At 54.5% G+C, this 15132-nt stretch overlaps 7 protein-coding genes across 7 annotated transcripts; 3 read left to right on the top strand and 4 right to left on the bottom strand.

Moving 5' to 3' along the window:
* Positions 1-103: 103 nt before the first annotated feature.
* Positions 104-1461, bottom strand: SETTUDRAFT_163077 (uncharacterized protein). Its single transcript, XM_008027336.1, has one exon. It carries the CDS (start codon positions 1448-1450, stop codon positions 194-196), a length of 1257 nt encoding a protein of 418 aa, XP_008025527.1. The 5' UTR covers positions 1451-1461; the 3' UTR covers positions 104-193.
* A 356-nt stretch (positions 1462-1817) lies between these two features.
* On the top strand, positions 1818-2410 carry SETTUDRAFT_163076 (uncharacterized protein). The gene is made up of 2 exons (XM_008027335.1): positions 1818-1944; positions 2018-2410. The coding sequence occupies exons 1-2, from the start codon at positions 1840-1842 to the stop codon at positions 2228-2230; spliced, it is 318 nt and encodes a 105-aa protein (XP_008025526.1). The 5' UTR covers positions 1818-1839; the 3' UTR covers positions 2231-2410.
* A 52-nt stretch (positions 2411-2462) lies between these two features.
* On the bottom strand, positions 2463-3811 carry SETTUDRAFT_163075 (uncharacterized protein). The gene is made up of 3 exons (XM_008027334.1): positions 3471-3811; positions 3215-3418; positions 2463-3158 (listed from the first exon to the last, which is right to left on the bottom strand). The coding sequence occupies exons 1-3, from the start codon at positions 3741-3743 to the stop codon at positions 2787-2789; spliced, it is 849 nt and encodes a 282-aa protein (XP_008025525.1). The 5' UTR covers positions 3744-3811; the 3' UTR covers positions 2463-2786.
* A 446-nt stretch (positions 3812-4257) lies between these two features.
* SETTUDRAFT_135482 (uncharacterized protein) lies at positions 4258-6333 on the top strand. The gene is made up of 3 exons (XM_008027333.1): positions 4258-4621; positions 4674-5974; positions 6025-6333. The coding sequence occupies exons 1-3, from the start codon at positions 4317-4319 to the stop codon at positions 6099-6101; spliced, it is 1683 nt and encodes a 560-aa protein (XP_008025524.1). The 5' UTR covers positions 4258-4316; the 3' UTR covers positions 6102-6333.
* A 731-nt stretch (positions 6334-7064) lies between these two features.
* On the top strand, positions 7065-8657 carry SETTUDRAFT_135479 (uncharacterized protein; the record flags this gene model as incomplete). The annotated part of the gene is made up of 2 exons (XM_008027332.1): positions 7065-8474; positions 8592-8657. 2 exons carry the CDS (start codon positions 7065-7067, stop codon positions 8655-8657), a joined length of 1476 nt encoding a protein of 491 aa, XP_008025523.1.
* An 859-nt stretch (positions 8658-9516) lies between these two features.
* On the bottom strand, positions 9517-11041 carry SETTUDRAFT_41461 (uncharacterized protein; the record flags this gene model as incomplete). Its single annotated transcript, XM_008026932.1, has 4 exons — positions 9517-10215; positions 10277-10662; positions 10718-10936; positions 11000-11041. The coding sequence occupies 4 exons, from the start codon at positions 11039-11041 to the stop codon at positions 9666-9668; spliced, it is 1197 nt and encodes a 398-aa protein (XP_008025123.1). The 3' UTR covers positions 9517-9665.
* Positions 11042-12278: 1237 nt separating this feature from the next.
* Positions 12279-14221, bottom strand: SETTUDRAFT_178891 (uncharacterized protein; the record flags this gene model as incomplete). The annotated part of the gene is made up of 3 exons (XM_008027331.1): positions 12279-12742; positions 12795-13969; positions 14030-14221. The coding sequence occupies 3 exons, from the start codon at positions 14219-14221 to the stop codon at positions 12439-12441; spliced, it is 1671 nt and encodes a 556-aa protein (XP_008025522.1). The 3' UTR covers positions 12279-12438.
* Between the last annotated feature and the right edge of the window lie 911 nt (positions 14222-15132).

Genomic DNA, 15132 nt, shown 5'->3' with positions numbered 1-15132 from the left:
TCTCATGCAATTGAGCATGAGTCGCACGTGTCAGCATTACTCTTGTTCCAAAGCATTGGTACATATGCACGCTCACGCAAATCTCAACAGTGTGCAGTGTGCAGTGAACTGTATTTTGTTTCTTTTTTCTTCTATTCTAGCATGGCATTCGTAAACTCATAATCTTCGCCGGGCAACCACCCGGCGATGCGCCTTATAGCGCGGCCCACTCGACCGAGAAAGCCCTCACGGGTTCCTTCTCATTGGCGTCTATCTCGGGATCCTCACCGCCAATCATGTAGGCCTTCTTGGTTCCTGTACCAAGACGTCCGCCACCGACAACGTCGAGCAGCTCAAACTTCTGGTCCCAGCCCAAACCCGTGGCAGCAAAGTGACTGTGGTATCGGAGCGGGTCTCCAGGGTAAACATTGTAGTGGCACCCAAAGCGCAGACCGGGCATGTGGTAGTAGCCTTTGGAGTGCAGGTAGCGGAACAACGGATAGCTGTCTGGCACCTTTGGAGGAGGAACCGCGGTCTCCTTGGCGGGAGTTGCGAGAGGAGGGTATGAGGTTGTGGGCGTGACGAAGTGCTTCTGGCCAGCAACACCTTTGACCACATTTTTGGGGGGTTCGGGAGCAGGAGCAGCCACCGGCTCGAAGAGAGACTCTTCGGGGGCGGGAGCCGAGACATGCGCAGGCGCAGGCTCAGGCTCAGGCTCAGTCGCAGGCCCAGTCGCAGGCTCAGGCACAGACTCAGGCGCAGGCGCGGGAGCGTCGATCTTTAGTGGCTTGACTTGGACCCACGAATCTGAGAAACTCGAGCCCTTCATAATGAACCCAAGACCCGAGTTCTGAGCATCAGAGGTGCTGCTCTCAGAGCTGGCAGGACTGGCAGGACTGGCAGGACTGGAACTGAGACTAGGAGTAGAGTCGATCTCGGCGGGCTTCACTGGCACCTGCGAGTCTGAGAAGCCCGATCCTTTCATGATGAAGCCCAGACCGGAGCTGGAAAGATCGGAGTGGTCCGCTTGGGGCGTTTGTTCCAACGTCGAGCCACCCTTGTCTGTCTTCAAGCCCTTTTCGCGCAGGGCCTTTTCCTTTCTCCTCTCCGCAGCTTCCCTCTGCTCCTTGGCGACTTCTTCTCCCCTCTTGTCCATCTCTGCCATGTACTTGAGTCTGTCCTCGCGACTCATCTGCGCAAAGTTTTCCTCATGAAACTGCGCATCATCCACGATATACGCAGCGCCTTTATCGACGAGTACCCGAGCCTCTTCCGGCATGAGTTCCAGCGGGACGCCCAGAAAAACGTTTTGCTGACTGAGGTTCGGGATCGTGCCCACCAGGAGGCCGCAGATGTTGTGCGCGCGACGACAGTGCGCAATGACGTCCACATCAAACAGCAGGTAGCGACCGCCGACGAGGGAGATGGGAAATGGTTCCTTGATTGAGTTGGGTGCAGGCGCTTGCGCCATTGTGTGGTCTGGAGCAGGGCAAAGGTTAGCTTTGTATGGGCCAATGTAGCGGTGAGGTGAGTTGCTGAGTTGGCTAGAGCATCAGAGTGTGAATACAATATTGCTTCACCACGGCCCCATCTTGTGGGAGTCAGGGGATTGACAGATTATTGGGTGTTCATCATGCAAGCTGCGCGCAGCTGGAGCTAGAAAAGATTTTGCTTACCTGTCACTTGTGTGGTTTCATCGTGGAAGTCCTGAGGAGAAGGAAAGAGTTAAAGGTAAAGCTCGACTTTTCAGTAGCTTCGCTTAGCTAGCGCGACCAGGGCAAGGCTCCTCGTGCGTCCCCGCAACACCACTTCCGGACGCGACCACGACCAGCTGCCACGACCGGTCAAGACCGCATCGCCATGGCACCACCGTATTTTCCCGCATCTACCAATGGCCAGGAGACCGGCCCGCCCAAGAGTTACTACGAGCAGCAGCGCGAGATGCTGGTGACGGAGATTGCCCAAGTATGGTGACGGTTGCGACATGCACGGCGGTGCAATACTCGGTGGGGGAGCTGCATGCTGACGAGTGTGGCAGAGTCTCGAAGTCGTTTTGCAAAACATCAACAAGCTCAACCGCTCGCTGGAAGAAGTCACGTCGGTCGGCAACGAGTTCGCGCCCGTCGAGTCGCTATGGAGTCACTTTGAGAACGTCATGACCAAGGATCCCAACGAGCAGCAGCAGGAAAGCACGCAAGAGGGGGCCACTGAGCACGAGGGGGAGACTGAAGTGCCCGAGGACAGAAAATGAGGCGCGCAGGGCGGATGTGACAACACAATCCCAGCAGCGCACGGCCATGTAAGCCATGTAAACAGGACGGCACATGATGTAATGATACTCCGCAACAAGGTCACTAGCATGAGCAATCGTGCACGTGGTAAGATCGGTGCAGGGAGTAGACGACTTTCAAAAAACAACAAGCACTTCATCACCCACTTCCCGGGCGCATGCCGAAAGTCACTAGCCATGGTGCACGTGGTAAGATTGGTGCAGAGTTCAAGACTTTCAAAAAAAAATCAAGCGCTTCATTCACTTCTCCAGCGCAGGCAGAAAAACAATCTCGCTATGCGCATATACTAAATACCGAATACAGATACAAGAAAAAGGGAAATGCTGATGTGGGCGTTTGGACTCGCTATGCCCATTGTCATGCCAAAGAAAACCCAGAACGCCCCCGGACCATGTCGATGAGAAGCCTCCCTATCAAGTGTGCAAGGAAGCGATCATGCTAGGACAGTGGCGGAGGTGAGCCGCGTGTGGTCATTAAAACATATTGATCGTGTCGTCCAGCGTCGTGATACCAAGTTTACAAGACGGTGCAGCCGCTGCGCTTCTTCTTCTTACCGCCCCCTGTGGGGAACGCTGGCGATGTGTTCCCTCTTGTTGTCGACGTGGCTGTGCTCTGGCGGTTGTCTTCCTCCTCCTTTTGCTCCTCGCCGACGGCCATGGTGACGGCCATGTCGAAGATTTCCTCGACACCGTCTTGCTCCTTACTGCTGCACTCCATGTAAACGGCGCCCATTTTGTCGGCCACGGCACGGCCCTGCTCCGAGGTGACGGGCGTCAGGCCTTGTGTCTTGAGCAGCTCGATGCAGTTCTTCTTGTTGCGCAGGTCGGATTTCAGCCCAAGCAACATGAGCGGTGTGGTTGGGCAGAAGTGGAGCACCTCGGGGTACCACTGGACGGCGTCAGTACAGAGCCATGGCTCATGTGCGGCCTCGTTGGGCTGCTTACCTTGTCCATGACGTTTTCGAGCGAGTTTGGGCAGTCAATGGCAAAGCAGACGAATATGACGTCTGTCTCGGGGTACGAGAGGGGCCGCAGCCGGTCGTATTCCTCCTGGCCGGCCGTGTCCCACAGAGCCAGCTCGACCATCTTGCCGGTGGGCGGATGAGGCGTGTGGGTGATGTAGTTTTCGAAGACGGTGGGCACATATTTCTGGGGCGGATTAGTCTTGCGGGCGGTGTCGGCTCGGGGCGGGCGGGCCTACCTCTGGGAAGTTGCCCGAGCTGTAGCTGATCAACAGACATGTCTTTCCGCAGCCACCGTCGCCCACGACCACCAGCTTCTTCGAGTAGGCCGGGGGCTCGGTGATGGCTGTGTCGCGCGTGTTTGTGGTGCCGTAAGAGCTGACGGTGCCATTGCTGTTGCGCTCACTGGGGGTGCGGGCATGGCCGCGCGCCGGCGTCGACGAGACGGGCGACTTTGTGCTCTGCTTGCGCCGGAGATAGTCGTAGTTTTGCGAGGAAGCGGTGGCGGCCATGATCTGGGAGCAGAGCAGATCAGCTGGTGGTGGTGGCGCGGAAAGGGGACAAACAAAGACTATGAATACGGAGGGGGGGCGCGAGCAGAGCTGGCGGGTTGGTATTTGGGGAGCTTGAGTGTGGGGAGCGAGTGGTCGAGGCGTGCGAGAGGTGATAGTGCTATATGTTGATTGTTGCGGTGCCTCGGTCGCATATGGCAACGACGCTATCGCCTCGCCGCCCCCAGCGGGCTCGCTAAGCTAGCGCCAGCCGTCGACGCCGCTAGTCCCCATCGGGCCCAGCATGCCAGCCCGCCGCCCGCCCCCCAATGCTGATGCAGCCGACGACGCCGGCGCACAGCCCTATATACGACCTCCACTACTACCACCACCACCACCACCACCTCTACCACGCCCGCTGTCAGCATCCCTCACCACGCCCGCTGTCAGCATCCCTCACCACGCCCGCTACAACCGCCGCCGCCGCCCCCACCACCACGCCCGCCATTGCTGCCTCCTCCTCCGCCCTGGACATGCACAGTCGAGTGGCTCGCCCTCGCCCTCGTCCCTCCTCCTGCACCCACTGCCGCCGCCATGTGTCAGCAGCAAGATGAAGCGCCCGTGGCCGACACGGCAGAGGCGGCGCCCAAGCTGGACGCGGGGAATATGGGCCATGACCACTATGCCCAGCGCCTGCCCCGATGGCGCAACACGCTGCGCAACCGCCTCATCCCCATCATACGCTGGGAGACGCCGTGGCTGGCGCTGCTGCAGGACAAGATGCGCTCGCCCGCCCTCGACTCGTACTTTGCCTACACTGCCAACCTCGGCACCCACACCTTCTTCATGGTCTTCCTGCCCATCCAGTTCTGGTGCGGCTACACCAGCGTGGGCCGAGCGTATGTCGCTACCTTCTGTCCCGGGCCACGCTGTCCTGGCTGACGTGCATAGGACTGTCTTCATGCTCGCTGCCGGTGTCTACACCACCGGCTTCCTGAAGGACCTGCTCTGCCTCCCTCGGCCCCTGTCCCCGCCCCTCGCCCGCATATCCATGTCGGGCTCGGCTGCCCTCGAGTATGGCTTTCCCTCGTCCCACTCGGCCAATGCCGTGTCGGTGGCCGTCTATGCCATCTACACGCTGCGCCAGTCCGCCCAAACGGACAATCCTAACGTGAACATGGCCCTGCAGGGCCTCTTCTACTTTTACGCACTGTCCATCATTGCCGGCCGGTTATATTGCGGCATGCACGGCTTCCTCGACGTCATAGTGGGGAGCATCATGGGCGCCGCCATTGCCGCATTGCAGCTCGCCTTCGGTGACTGGGCCGACTCGTGGATCTTTAGTGGCAGCGTCCTGCACATCTTCATTGCGACCCTGGCCCTCTGCGTTCTGGTCCGTATCCACCCTGAGCCCGCCGACGACTGCCCCTGCTACGACGACAGTGTGTCGTTTGCTGGCGTCGTCATTGGCATCAACCTCGGCGCGTGGCATTTTGCCCAAACTAGCTACGCCTTGCCAGATGCATATCCGTCTTCCGTTCCCTTTGACTTGCAACAGATGGGATGGCTCAAGGCAACGCTGCGTATCTTGCTAGGTGTCGTTGTCATCTTCGTCTGGAGATCAACCATGAAGCCAGCCTTGTTCTCCATCCTGCCTCCCATCTTCCGTCTCCTTGAACAGGCTCGCTGGAACATGCCCCGAGCTTTCTTCTTGAACGCCTCCAAGTATAGTTCGATTAAGCCGTTTGCCGACGACGACAATGTCATCCCACCTGCTTCTGAACTGCCGCATATGCTCAAGAACCTCGCTCATCCACGCACGCGATCCGTCTCGGTTGGTCCCCAGTCCGCCGCAGATGCATATGAGACGCTCGCATACCGCAATCGTCGTCGACGTGAGAGTGTCAACTCAGTCGACGGTAAGATCCCTGCAATCTCTGCAGATGTATCAGGCCCTCCACTTCTTGATACGCCCAATGTGGAAAAGTCGGACCCCCTACTTGGTACAGGTCTGCTACCAACACCAATGGCATCTCGCGTACAGTCTTACGAGCGGATGATGGGTACAGGAAAAGTCCAGTTGGACGAGAAGACTCCTCTGACTCCACCCGAGAGTGATATGGACGTCGCAGGCAACATTTACACGGGAAGCCCGACGGAAGAAGAAGAGAAGCGTGAGATTTTCATGAAGCTTACGAAGCCACGAGTACGCTACGATGTTGAAGTCGTAACAAAGCTGATTGTCTATACTGGTACGTCAAACCCCAACACATCATCTACTGCACATGCTAATAGGAATCAGGTATTGCATACATAGCAGTGGCAGGAAACCCCATACTATTCGAGCTCTTGGGATTAAGCATGGGCAACCAGGCATAGTCTACCTGGTTTACGCGTTCTGCCTTTTCGCCGTACATACACCAGCGTTGTTGGCTGCTCCTAGATGGATTGCACCCAATCAAGTCTACATCGGAAATGGAGGACGGCTTGCTTACATGTTTTTTCGTCTTGTTCTACTTTTAATATATCCCATCATGTTGAAAGCCTATATGTAATGGTCGCTAGCGGCACGTTTTTATGATAGTTTGTTTTTCTTTTCTTTCAATACAGCCAGTTTTCTAATCACTTGGTGGGAGACCCAAATATCTGGAAAACCGACTTGAAGAGAACAACGTCGCACGGGGTGTATTGACATTTTGACACCTGTCTAGGGGCCCTACCCTGGCTTGTCATGCGTGTCTTGTAATCCAGTTGATGCTGTCAGTGGCAGCCCGTCACGAGGTGACGTTGACAAGCAGTTTCGGATTTCTGAAACTGCATATTTCATGCCCAACACCGAGCACAAGTCTGTTTCTCCATGGCAACCAATGTCGAAAAACATGTTCAACCCACGTCAGTTGCACAACGCATTTTAGTTTACATGACGGTATGTCCTTAATTGACTTGCAAACTTCCATGGCGGTAGTGTGCCTAGCGTCGGATCAAAAAGGAAGCGTGTGCATGGTCGAGTAGACTATGTAAGATTGGTGTGATGCAGGGCCGGCCTGGCCGGTGGTGGCGCACTTCACCTCGAGTCACTAGGTGTGTGCGAATACGAAGATACCCCTGGCTATACGGCCGAGCCGTGTGAGGCTGCAGCCACGATGAATCGGTCCCAAGTGTGATGGATCGGTTGAATCATCGCTGCACTGCCTAGCAACCTAGATCTCAGCTACGCTAGCGCGCACCGACGTCATGACTTGGCATGGCCAATACCCAATATACCATTTGCATAACTACATCCACCCCGGTCAACAGTATGCTACCCACAGAAGAGCGTCATCAAAATTCAAAGCCGCCAACATGTCCAACGATATATCTCAAAATCGATCTGGTCTGAAAGAATTTCTTGCCTCCATAGCGACCATCTCGGGCGATCTTTCAAACATTACTGCACCGCCATTCGTACTGGCTGATAACTCAACCGTGGAAATACCGCAGTATTGGGCAGACCACCCATACCTATGGGCCGCGCCGGCAACCGAAGAAGATCCGGAAAAGCGGGCGCTTCTCGTGTTGAAGAACTTCCTTGGCTCACTACGCGGTCAGCAGTATGGAGGGCGCCAGGAAGAGGACGGTGTGAAGAAGCCTTTGAATGCTTTCCTCGGGGAGCTCTTCCTCGGAAGCTGGGATATAGAAGAGCTTGGTGAAACGAGGCTCGTATCTGAGCAGGTCGGACACCATCCGCCAGTCACTGCGTGCTATCTGTGGAACGACCGTGTTGGTATCCGCGCAGAGGGTTTCACGGAACAGGAAATTACCTTTTCCGGCAATGTCGCCATCAAGCAAATGGGCTACGCAATTGTTCACCTCGATAAATACGACGAGGATTACCTGCTTCCCTTGCCCAACATCAAAGTCAAAGGCCTCCTCAGTGGCGTCCCACATCCTGAGCTGTACGGCGACTACTCGCTCATCTGCTCTAATGGATACATATCGCATATCCATTTCGAGGGCAAGTCGCTGCTGGGGTCCGGCCAAAAGAATGGCTTTCACGCGCGCTTCTTCCACAAGGACAACCCATCCGATACCATCTACACCATCCAAGGCACGTGGAACAGCACATTCAGCATTAGCGACGGGCATAGCGAAAAAGAAATCGAAACCTTTGACGTGCGCAGCATCCAACACAAACCCATCACCGTGGCCCCTCTCTCCTCGCAAGACCCCTGGGAGTCGCGCAAAGCCTGGCACGACGTCATAACCGCGCTGCACAACGGCGACATGAAAGCCGTCGCAGCCGCCAAATCCAAAGTCGAAACCGGCCAGCGCCAAATGCGCAAAGACGAAGAAGCAGCAGGCGAAACCTTCCAACCCATCTTCTTCGAACGCGTAACTAACGACCCCGTCTTCGACAAACTCGTCCAGTACGATGGCCACCATAGCTACACCGTCGACCACAAAGCCGGCATCTGGAAAGTCGATAAAGAAGCTGCAGCTACAAAAGCTAGTCCGTTCCACCCGCTTCGCACGCCATGCAACCAGCCGCGCGCTGCATCTCAGTCCCGGCACCAAGACAGCGGCAGCAGCGTTAGCACCGGCAATAGCAATGCCAATACTAATAGCGACAGCGACAGCGCTCTAGAACACAGCCAGGGTCCACGCGGAAACGAAAAAAACGTCTCGACTAATAATTACAATTATAACCATAATCATAATCATAATTCTCCTACCGCTGTTACTGCCGCTGCTCCGGCTCCGGCACAAAATGCCGTCTCACTAGACCGCGCCGGCTGCGACGCTACCACTACTAATACTACCCCTACCCCCGTAGCGGTAGTGGACCCAGTACTCCCCGCGGAGCCGAAAAGCTCGTCTTGTTCCGTGGAGGACGACGAGCCGTCTAGGGAACAAATTGAGGATTTTTTGAGAGCGAGAACGGGGAATGTGCGGTAGATATGTGTGTGAGAAGTTGGAGTTTGTTTGTTGTTTGTTGCTTGTTAGTGTGATTATCGAGTATATGTGGATGAATGGATGAATGAACGTCTAACGTAAAATAGGTCAATCCTCGATATGATATGTGAAATATACATAAATGCATCTCCCTTGCGAAAAAGAAAAAAAAAGCCAAAGCAAATTTCCGATTCATGCACGTTGTACATCTCTATCTCGCTCTCTCTCTCTCTTTCTCTCTCTGTCTCTCTCTCTCTGTACGCGTGTGTGTAGTATCCGCGGAGCACAAGTGAATTAAATCCAACTTTTTTTTTATCAACTCCCTACAGTAAAAGTAGACGAAAACACGAACACGAACGAGGAGGAGGGGAGGAAGGAAAAAAAAGTAATCAATTCAGTGCGGTGGGAGTTAAATTTGTGTGTCTCGGTATTTCTTTTTTTTTCTCTTTTTTTTTTTTGCAAACCCCCCCCCCCGCGTTCTTTGCACCAGAAAACAACAATCTCGGAAAAGAAGAGAAAAGGAAAGGGAATAACGGCCATGGAAGCGAACGCGGATGAGGCGCCTCCAACGCTGTATTTCTTATTCTCCTATCTTTCCTTTTTCTTGCAGGTTTTTCCTCCAGGGGGGGGGGGCTGTAGCTGTCCAAAAAAAAAACACGGGCGGAGATAAAAGTACTAAGTAGAGCCAGATAACCCCCCCGGATATACCACACTCGTAGCAATATTCAAAGGTATGATGTATGTTCAATATTACTAGTTGTATTGTTTAGATGGCTTTTTTTCTTGTATGTATATATGTATGTATGTTGAAGTGGGGGGGGGGAGGGGAATATTGAATATTGAATATTGAATAACGTCTTGGTTGGTATCTAGCGAAACGAAATCGAATCAGGTATAAAAGAGGACAATGAATGCTAGGTATGAAGAAGAAAAAAATCGCTCTCGTGTCTGGGCATGATTTTTGAAATGAATTTTACTGTTGCTTGAAGAATCGACTAGATAGGAGCTTCATCACCGCCATCGATCGTTCTTGTTCGCACCGACATGTGTTTCCACAGTGTTGATGCCGCCGATGCGGGTTTCCTCGTCACATACGCTGTCGCTGCAGCCGCCTTTTATCCGCCACGATGTAAACGCCGAGTCGCTCTTCTCGGGCTCAGCTGAGACGTCGTCGCGGAGGCGGATGGGCGCGAGGTTGCCCATGCCGTAATCGTCGTCGGCGTCCTTTACGGAGGACGACGGGTTTTCAGCTTGAAACAGGGATCTCATACTACTGAGAAAAGACGGCTTCTTGCGGATCTCGTTGGTGGTGGTGGGGTCGCCGTTCCATTGCGGTGTGCGCATGCCGGAGGGCGTCGAGGGCCCAAAGGAGGAGGACGACATGCCGAGGCCGGATGAGACCTGGCGCCAGAGGGGCCGCAGCGTGGCGAGGGAGCCGGCGGTGATGGCAAGGCCTTGTTCGATGTCGGACCAGATGGCGATGTCGACGGTTGCCCAGAGAAAGTCGGGGTTCTTGAAATCCATTACATAGCCCATGCGGACGCAGACGGCTATACTGGCACTGGTAGGGAGACATATGTCAGTGATTGGCTAGTTGAAGAGAGAAGTAGTAGGCTACTTACACGCAGGCCATTCCTAGGACTGGAATCAACAAGACTCGGGTTTTGAGCGACATGTTGAGGCCCCAGATGAGGAAGAAGGGGAGAATGGCAAAGGTGAAGTCGCTGATGACGGAGATGGCGCTGTACAGAAATGTAAGGGCGATGATGACATCGACATTGATACAAGTGCCTCCGTCGATATGTTTGTCCCAGAAGAACCGGATGGGCGTGCATTGTAGTAGCGTGACGAAGAAGAAGATGAGTCCAGTCATGACGGTCAAGCCCATGGCAATGAAGATGATCCACTTGTGCAGCTTCTTGACGGTGACGCGCAGCAGGAAGAGCCCAATGGAGATCTTGGATGTAATCATGGCCCAGCAGTAGGCAATGTAGCACAACCACCAGTACTGCGTTGACTGTTAGTTTTTTCATTCATTCCAACAAAGGGGGATGCCATCATACCCGCAGAGCCTTGTACTGCTGCTCAAACGACAGCGTATCCATATGACGCCCAGTGCCATAATGAATGCCGCCTATCGCGCAAGTTGCAAACATAACATGGAACATGAGCGCAGCCAGCATCCACCAGTCGTCTGCGCCAAACGCCTTGACAATGCGAGTCCGCGTGTAAACCCGCAAAACAGTGGCTACAAAGGCACAAGACACAAATGTCGAGCACACCTAACACGCTGAATCAGTCCATCGAGATCCCCTTCAAACATTACCGTCACTGACTCAACATACTGCTTGCAACTCTGGACCCCTGTTCTCATCCCTCGAAGCCATGGTTCAATGGCGTGACGTCGGCAGAGAAGAGAATGGGAAAAGAAAAATTGGAAATCGGTTCGCCGCACTCAATCAGATTTTCAGCCGGATGGCAACGGGAGAATACATGGTCCATATAACCCCCCCGTACCTGGGGCCTTGGGTGTCAAGCGAAGCGAGTCAACCCACCAGCTGAGCGGAGCCTCGATCGAATGGGCATCCAGGGGAAAAGGCAGGCCAGAAAAAAATGTGGCGGCCCATGGCGCTACTACCCTATGACACGGGAGGGCACCGGCTCGTAGCATAAGAGGGTCCCACGGCAAGGCTCAACGCTGATCCAGCTTCCGCCTGATATCAGGGATGTTCGGCTAGTTGCTACTGTCGCCACCTCCCTCTCTGAGAAGGAAGCGCGCTTATGGTGCTTGTGCCTTAGCCGATGGGCCGGATGGGCAGGGTGAATCAGTGACTGCGGCTTGTGCAACACCATGTCCAGGCTATCTAGACAGGAAAGCCGCCGACGGATAGCAATCTAGCAAGCAAGATGGCTCTGTGACTGCGGCTGTCAGAGAGACGCAGAGAGGGAGAGATTGCCTGGCTCCCCCCCAGGCGTCGTCATGCCGTGCATCGGGTCTGGGTCCCACGTGTGTGTGTGTGTGCGTGTGTGTGTGTGTGGCGTGCATTTCTGCTTTCCAAGGTGTACACGAGCTGATTGGGTGAGTTTCAGTTTCCCGTGGGCCGTGAAACGGGGAAAGATGCGCGGTGCTGACTGAAAGTGCCGGCAACGTCCATATGGCGGCTCCGACATGGGCGTGGTGGACGGTCTCTGTTGGGATGGCATTTCCGAGCCATGAGGCTAAGCGAGCCGAGATCTCGCGCTAGCACGGTCGCGGCAAGCAACGTGGCGGACGACTGGGGTGCAAAATGAAGTCGGCGAAGACACATGCCGAGGCACTCGTCTGCATCATTGGATGCAACAAGACGACTCATTTGACCCCCCAAGGCCCTAATACACGGCTGGCTCGAGTAACGGCCCTGTCAACGCGGCTCGCCCCTTTACCTCTCACCACGTGCGGACGGCGCGCCGACTGGTGCTAATGGCGACTGACACGCGCGCCCAAGGCAAATGCGTACAAAAGGGGAGCCATACTGACAGGTCTTGGGCACCGTCGAGAGCTGAATCGGGCTGATCGGACCATTATAGAAAGCAGCTCCCGTGCTGTGAATTGAACAGGAGCATCCTGTACAGTATGGGATCCCTGTGCTCTACACCGCATAGCAGTTCCCCAAGACCCACGATGCTGGATGATCGCCCTCAAGTCCACCACCACCTGGACATGCTGTATACAAGGGTGTAGACGGAAGCAGACATGCGATGCTTGGCCATGGGGGCTCTAGGCTTTATGCTCACGTCTCGTTACCTACGCGCCTCCGCTCCGCCGACAGTAGCAACTTGCATTGACAGAGACATCAGCCACAGCAAGCGCAATTCGCAGCTGCTGCCCAACGATGCCCGCCTCGTCCGTCCGTCCCAATTTCACCAGACACTCGTGGTAGCCGTGCAAAGCCCACACGTTGTTCGGGTGCTGCCTCGCTCTAGGCAGAGTGTTGTCGAACCCCAGGTCAGCCTTGTAGGCCGCTGCCGCATCTTCTATTCGGCCCTGTTCCATCAGCAATGCGGCGTACGCATGTCTGGTTGGCTGCATCCAAGGCCATGGCTCCGCACTAACAAAGCCCAGCGTCAGTTTATGTCTCACAGAGAGGGCAAGAAACTCACTAGGTCAGGGCGTCGTCTCTCTCCATCGCCGTCTCGAGGTGCCTGAAAGCCGCCTCGTAGTTGCCCTTGCGGTATTCGAGTTCACCATCCAGCATTGCAACACCGACCATGAGCACTACATTGGACTTGTTCGGGAAGTCTCCACAGATGCGGGACGATGGGATCCGCTCTACCGCCGCACCCAAGGCGGCGCGCTCTCTCTGTGCGCTCTCGATATCGCCAGTAGCGGCATAGGCAACGCCTTTCCCGTAATGCATCATTGCCGTGGTTACGCAATGCAAACTCGTATCCTCAGGCATGGCAAGAGCGATAAGATCCTGCCATCGGCCGAAGCGGACCAGGACATGGATGCGTACCGATGAAAAGTTCTCGAGCCAGTCTGCCATAGGTGGGCTCTCAACGCGCAATAGTGAAACAGGCAGCGAGGCCTCCATGCGGTCGACAGCGTTCAATGCCACCTTGAACTGCCCTGCAAACATGGCTGCGTATATGAGCGAATGGTAATCATGCATCATGTAGAACGAATAGAAATTCTGCGTCCCATGCTCGGCGACATACTTCTCGTCAGCAAGGCACGCGTCCGCATTCGAGTCAATCGCACGCCCGTAATCACCAACAAGGATCCAGATATGGCTCGGCATGTGGACCAGATGGCCGGCGTCTGGGGTAAGTTTTCTCAGACGATCTGCGCAGACTAGCGCTGCTTCGGGGGTTCTTGACATCTCCATTAGGTGAATGTACAAGTGCAGGAGCCCGGGGTGCTCGTGGGTGCTATCGAGCAGCAGCGCCTTTTCCAGTATCACTTTTGCCTCTGGTGAACGAGATCCGGGAGTGGGCTCGCCAGTCTGGAGGTCCCACAGATCCCATGCTGAGAGGTTCATGAGCGAATCAGCATATAGAGAGGTAATATCAAGGTCGTCAGGAAACCGCTTGTAGACATGCTCCATGGCTCGCGCATACTCCTCGTTGCAGGCACGGAACGCGGCTTCGTTGAGATCCTTTGGCACCCGTACCTGAATGGCGTCGATCAAGGCTCTTTCAGCGTCGGATTTACCCGTAGCATGCTTCTTGGCATTTTCGTTGGCCTCGTTTATTCTGCTTAGTGTAGACCTTAGCTCTTTCTCATCAAATAAATCCCACGGCTTGTTATAGTTTGGCCCTAGGGCAAAGGCCAGCTGCGACGATCAGCCATTACCAATCCTAATGTCAGCTTGAGGCCCAAAGGCTGTACGTACACCCCAATATGCCATGGCGCATGCTGGATCTTCGCTGGTTGCTCGCTCAAAACAGCGGGCGGATTCCTCGTGATTGAATGCATAGCTCCATATCAGGCCGCGATCAAACCATGTCTGTGCGTGGGAGCTAGACGTGGTGATCTTTCGGTGAAAAGAGCCGAGGTTATATTGGTAGGATGCCGGATCCCGCATTGTTGCTGCTGTGCTCATCCCTGGCGGATTTCGAGGCTGCGGTGTTATTGTTGAGTAGACAAAACACCCTCTCGAGGGGTGTGTGGTTGCATGCACGAGTCCCCGCACTGCTAGCTCACCCGGTCTAGCCGCATTGAGACAGGTGCACTGGGATCACCACCTACACCCTCAGCCCATCTCGGCCGCATTTGTAACACAGCCTCCGCGGTCTTCAGCAGTGCTTGGAGAGGCACACCATTTCCAGCGCTTTACGTCACAAGAGCAACGCATGAATTTTCTCGAGACCGGCCTCCTCCTGCCTGAACCCCGCATGTTGTGGTTTCGCGTATAGATGATCCTGTATGAAATATATTATGGATGCTCAACTAGGAAACCGACCAAGGGCTCTCTTTTACCGGAGTATTACCAGACGGGGGTTGCCTGTAAGAGGAAGGTGTGGGAATAGAGTTCAAGGCCAGCTTTGCGCTCCACCAGGTGGTCTTGAGGTATTATTACTTTGCGGATACTTAACATGTAATCTACGCATTTCCTATTTTTGCCTTATTCTTGACGGTCCGAGTTTCTCCTGGAAATCCTAGATGTTGACTAGTGCATGTGCTACTACGCTGATCCAACATCCACGAGGAAGGATAGGATCCCTCTCGTGCTCGCTAATATATACAGGAATGATTGATTTCGTTTTATTAAAATAAAGGAAATTCCCTTCTAAGTACAGCTAAATGTGTGATTTCATGAATAATGATACAACTACCCGACATGCTATCCAAAGGCGGGGTACATCCAAAAAACTACAATAAAACTTACTGTAAACATTCCTCAAAGACTCACATTCATCTGATTACCTCAGAAGCCGACATAGAAAATGTCAGTCCAATTCCCAGATTTGCGCGTCGTCATAAGCCCGCGCTAGC

Source organism: Exserohilum turcica (genome assembly GCF_000359705.1).
Source record: "Exserohilum turcica Et28A unplaced genomic scaffold SETTUscaffold_2, whole genome shotgun sequence".
Classification (NCBI taxonomy): Eukaryota; Fungi; Ascomycota; class Dothideomycetes; order Pleosporales; family Pleosporaceae; genus Exserohilum; species Exserohilum turcicum.
The sequence above is the reverse complement of the archived record's forward strand: the minus strand, read 5'-3'. Positions and strand labels throughout refer to the sequence as shown.

Bases quoted from the DNA above. Each gene is read 5' to 3' on its own strand.
- SETTUDRAFT_163077 (XM_008027336.1), bottom strand. From the start codon at position 1,450: ATGGCGCAAGCGCCTGCACCCAACTCAATCAAGGAACCATTTCCCATC.
- SETTUDRAFT_163076 (XM_008027335.1), top strand. From the start codon at position 1,840: ATGGCACCACCGTATTTTCCCGCATCTACCAATGGCCAGGAGACCGGC. The intron at 1,945-2,017 runs GTATGGTGACGG...CGAGTGTGGCAG, and splicing joins TGGTGACGGAGATTGCCCAA to AGTCTCGAAGTCGTTTTGCA.
- SETTUDRAFT_163075 (XM_008027334.1), bottom strand. From the start codon at position 3,743: ATGGCCGCCACCGCTTCCTCGCAAAACTACGACTATCTCCGGCGCAAG. The intron at 3,419-3,470 runs GTAGGCCCGCCC...AATCCGCCCCAG, and splicing joins GCTCGGGCAACTTCCCAGAG to AAATATGTGCCCACCGTCTT. The intron at 3,159-3,214 runs GTAAGCAGCCCA...GACGCCGTCCAG, and splicing joins TCGAAAACGTCATGGACAAG to TGGTACCCCGAGGTGCTCCA.
- SETTUDRAFT_135482 (XM_008027333.1), top strand. From the start codon at position 4,317: ATGTGTCAGCAGCAAGATGAAGCGCCCGTGGCCGACACGGCAGAGGCG. The intron at 4,622-4,673 runs GTATGTCGCTAC...TGACGTGCATAG, and splicing joins TACACCAGCGTGGGCCGAGC to GACTGTCTTCATGCTCGCTG. The intron at 5,975-6,024 runs GTACGTCAAACC...AATAGGAATCAG, and splicing joins AAAGCTGATTGTCTATACTG to GTATTGCATACATAGCAGTG.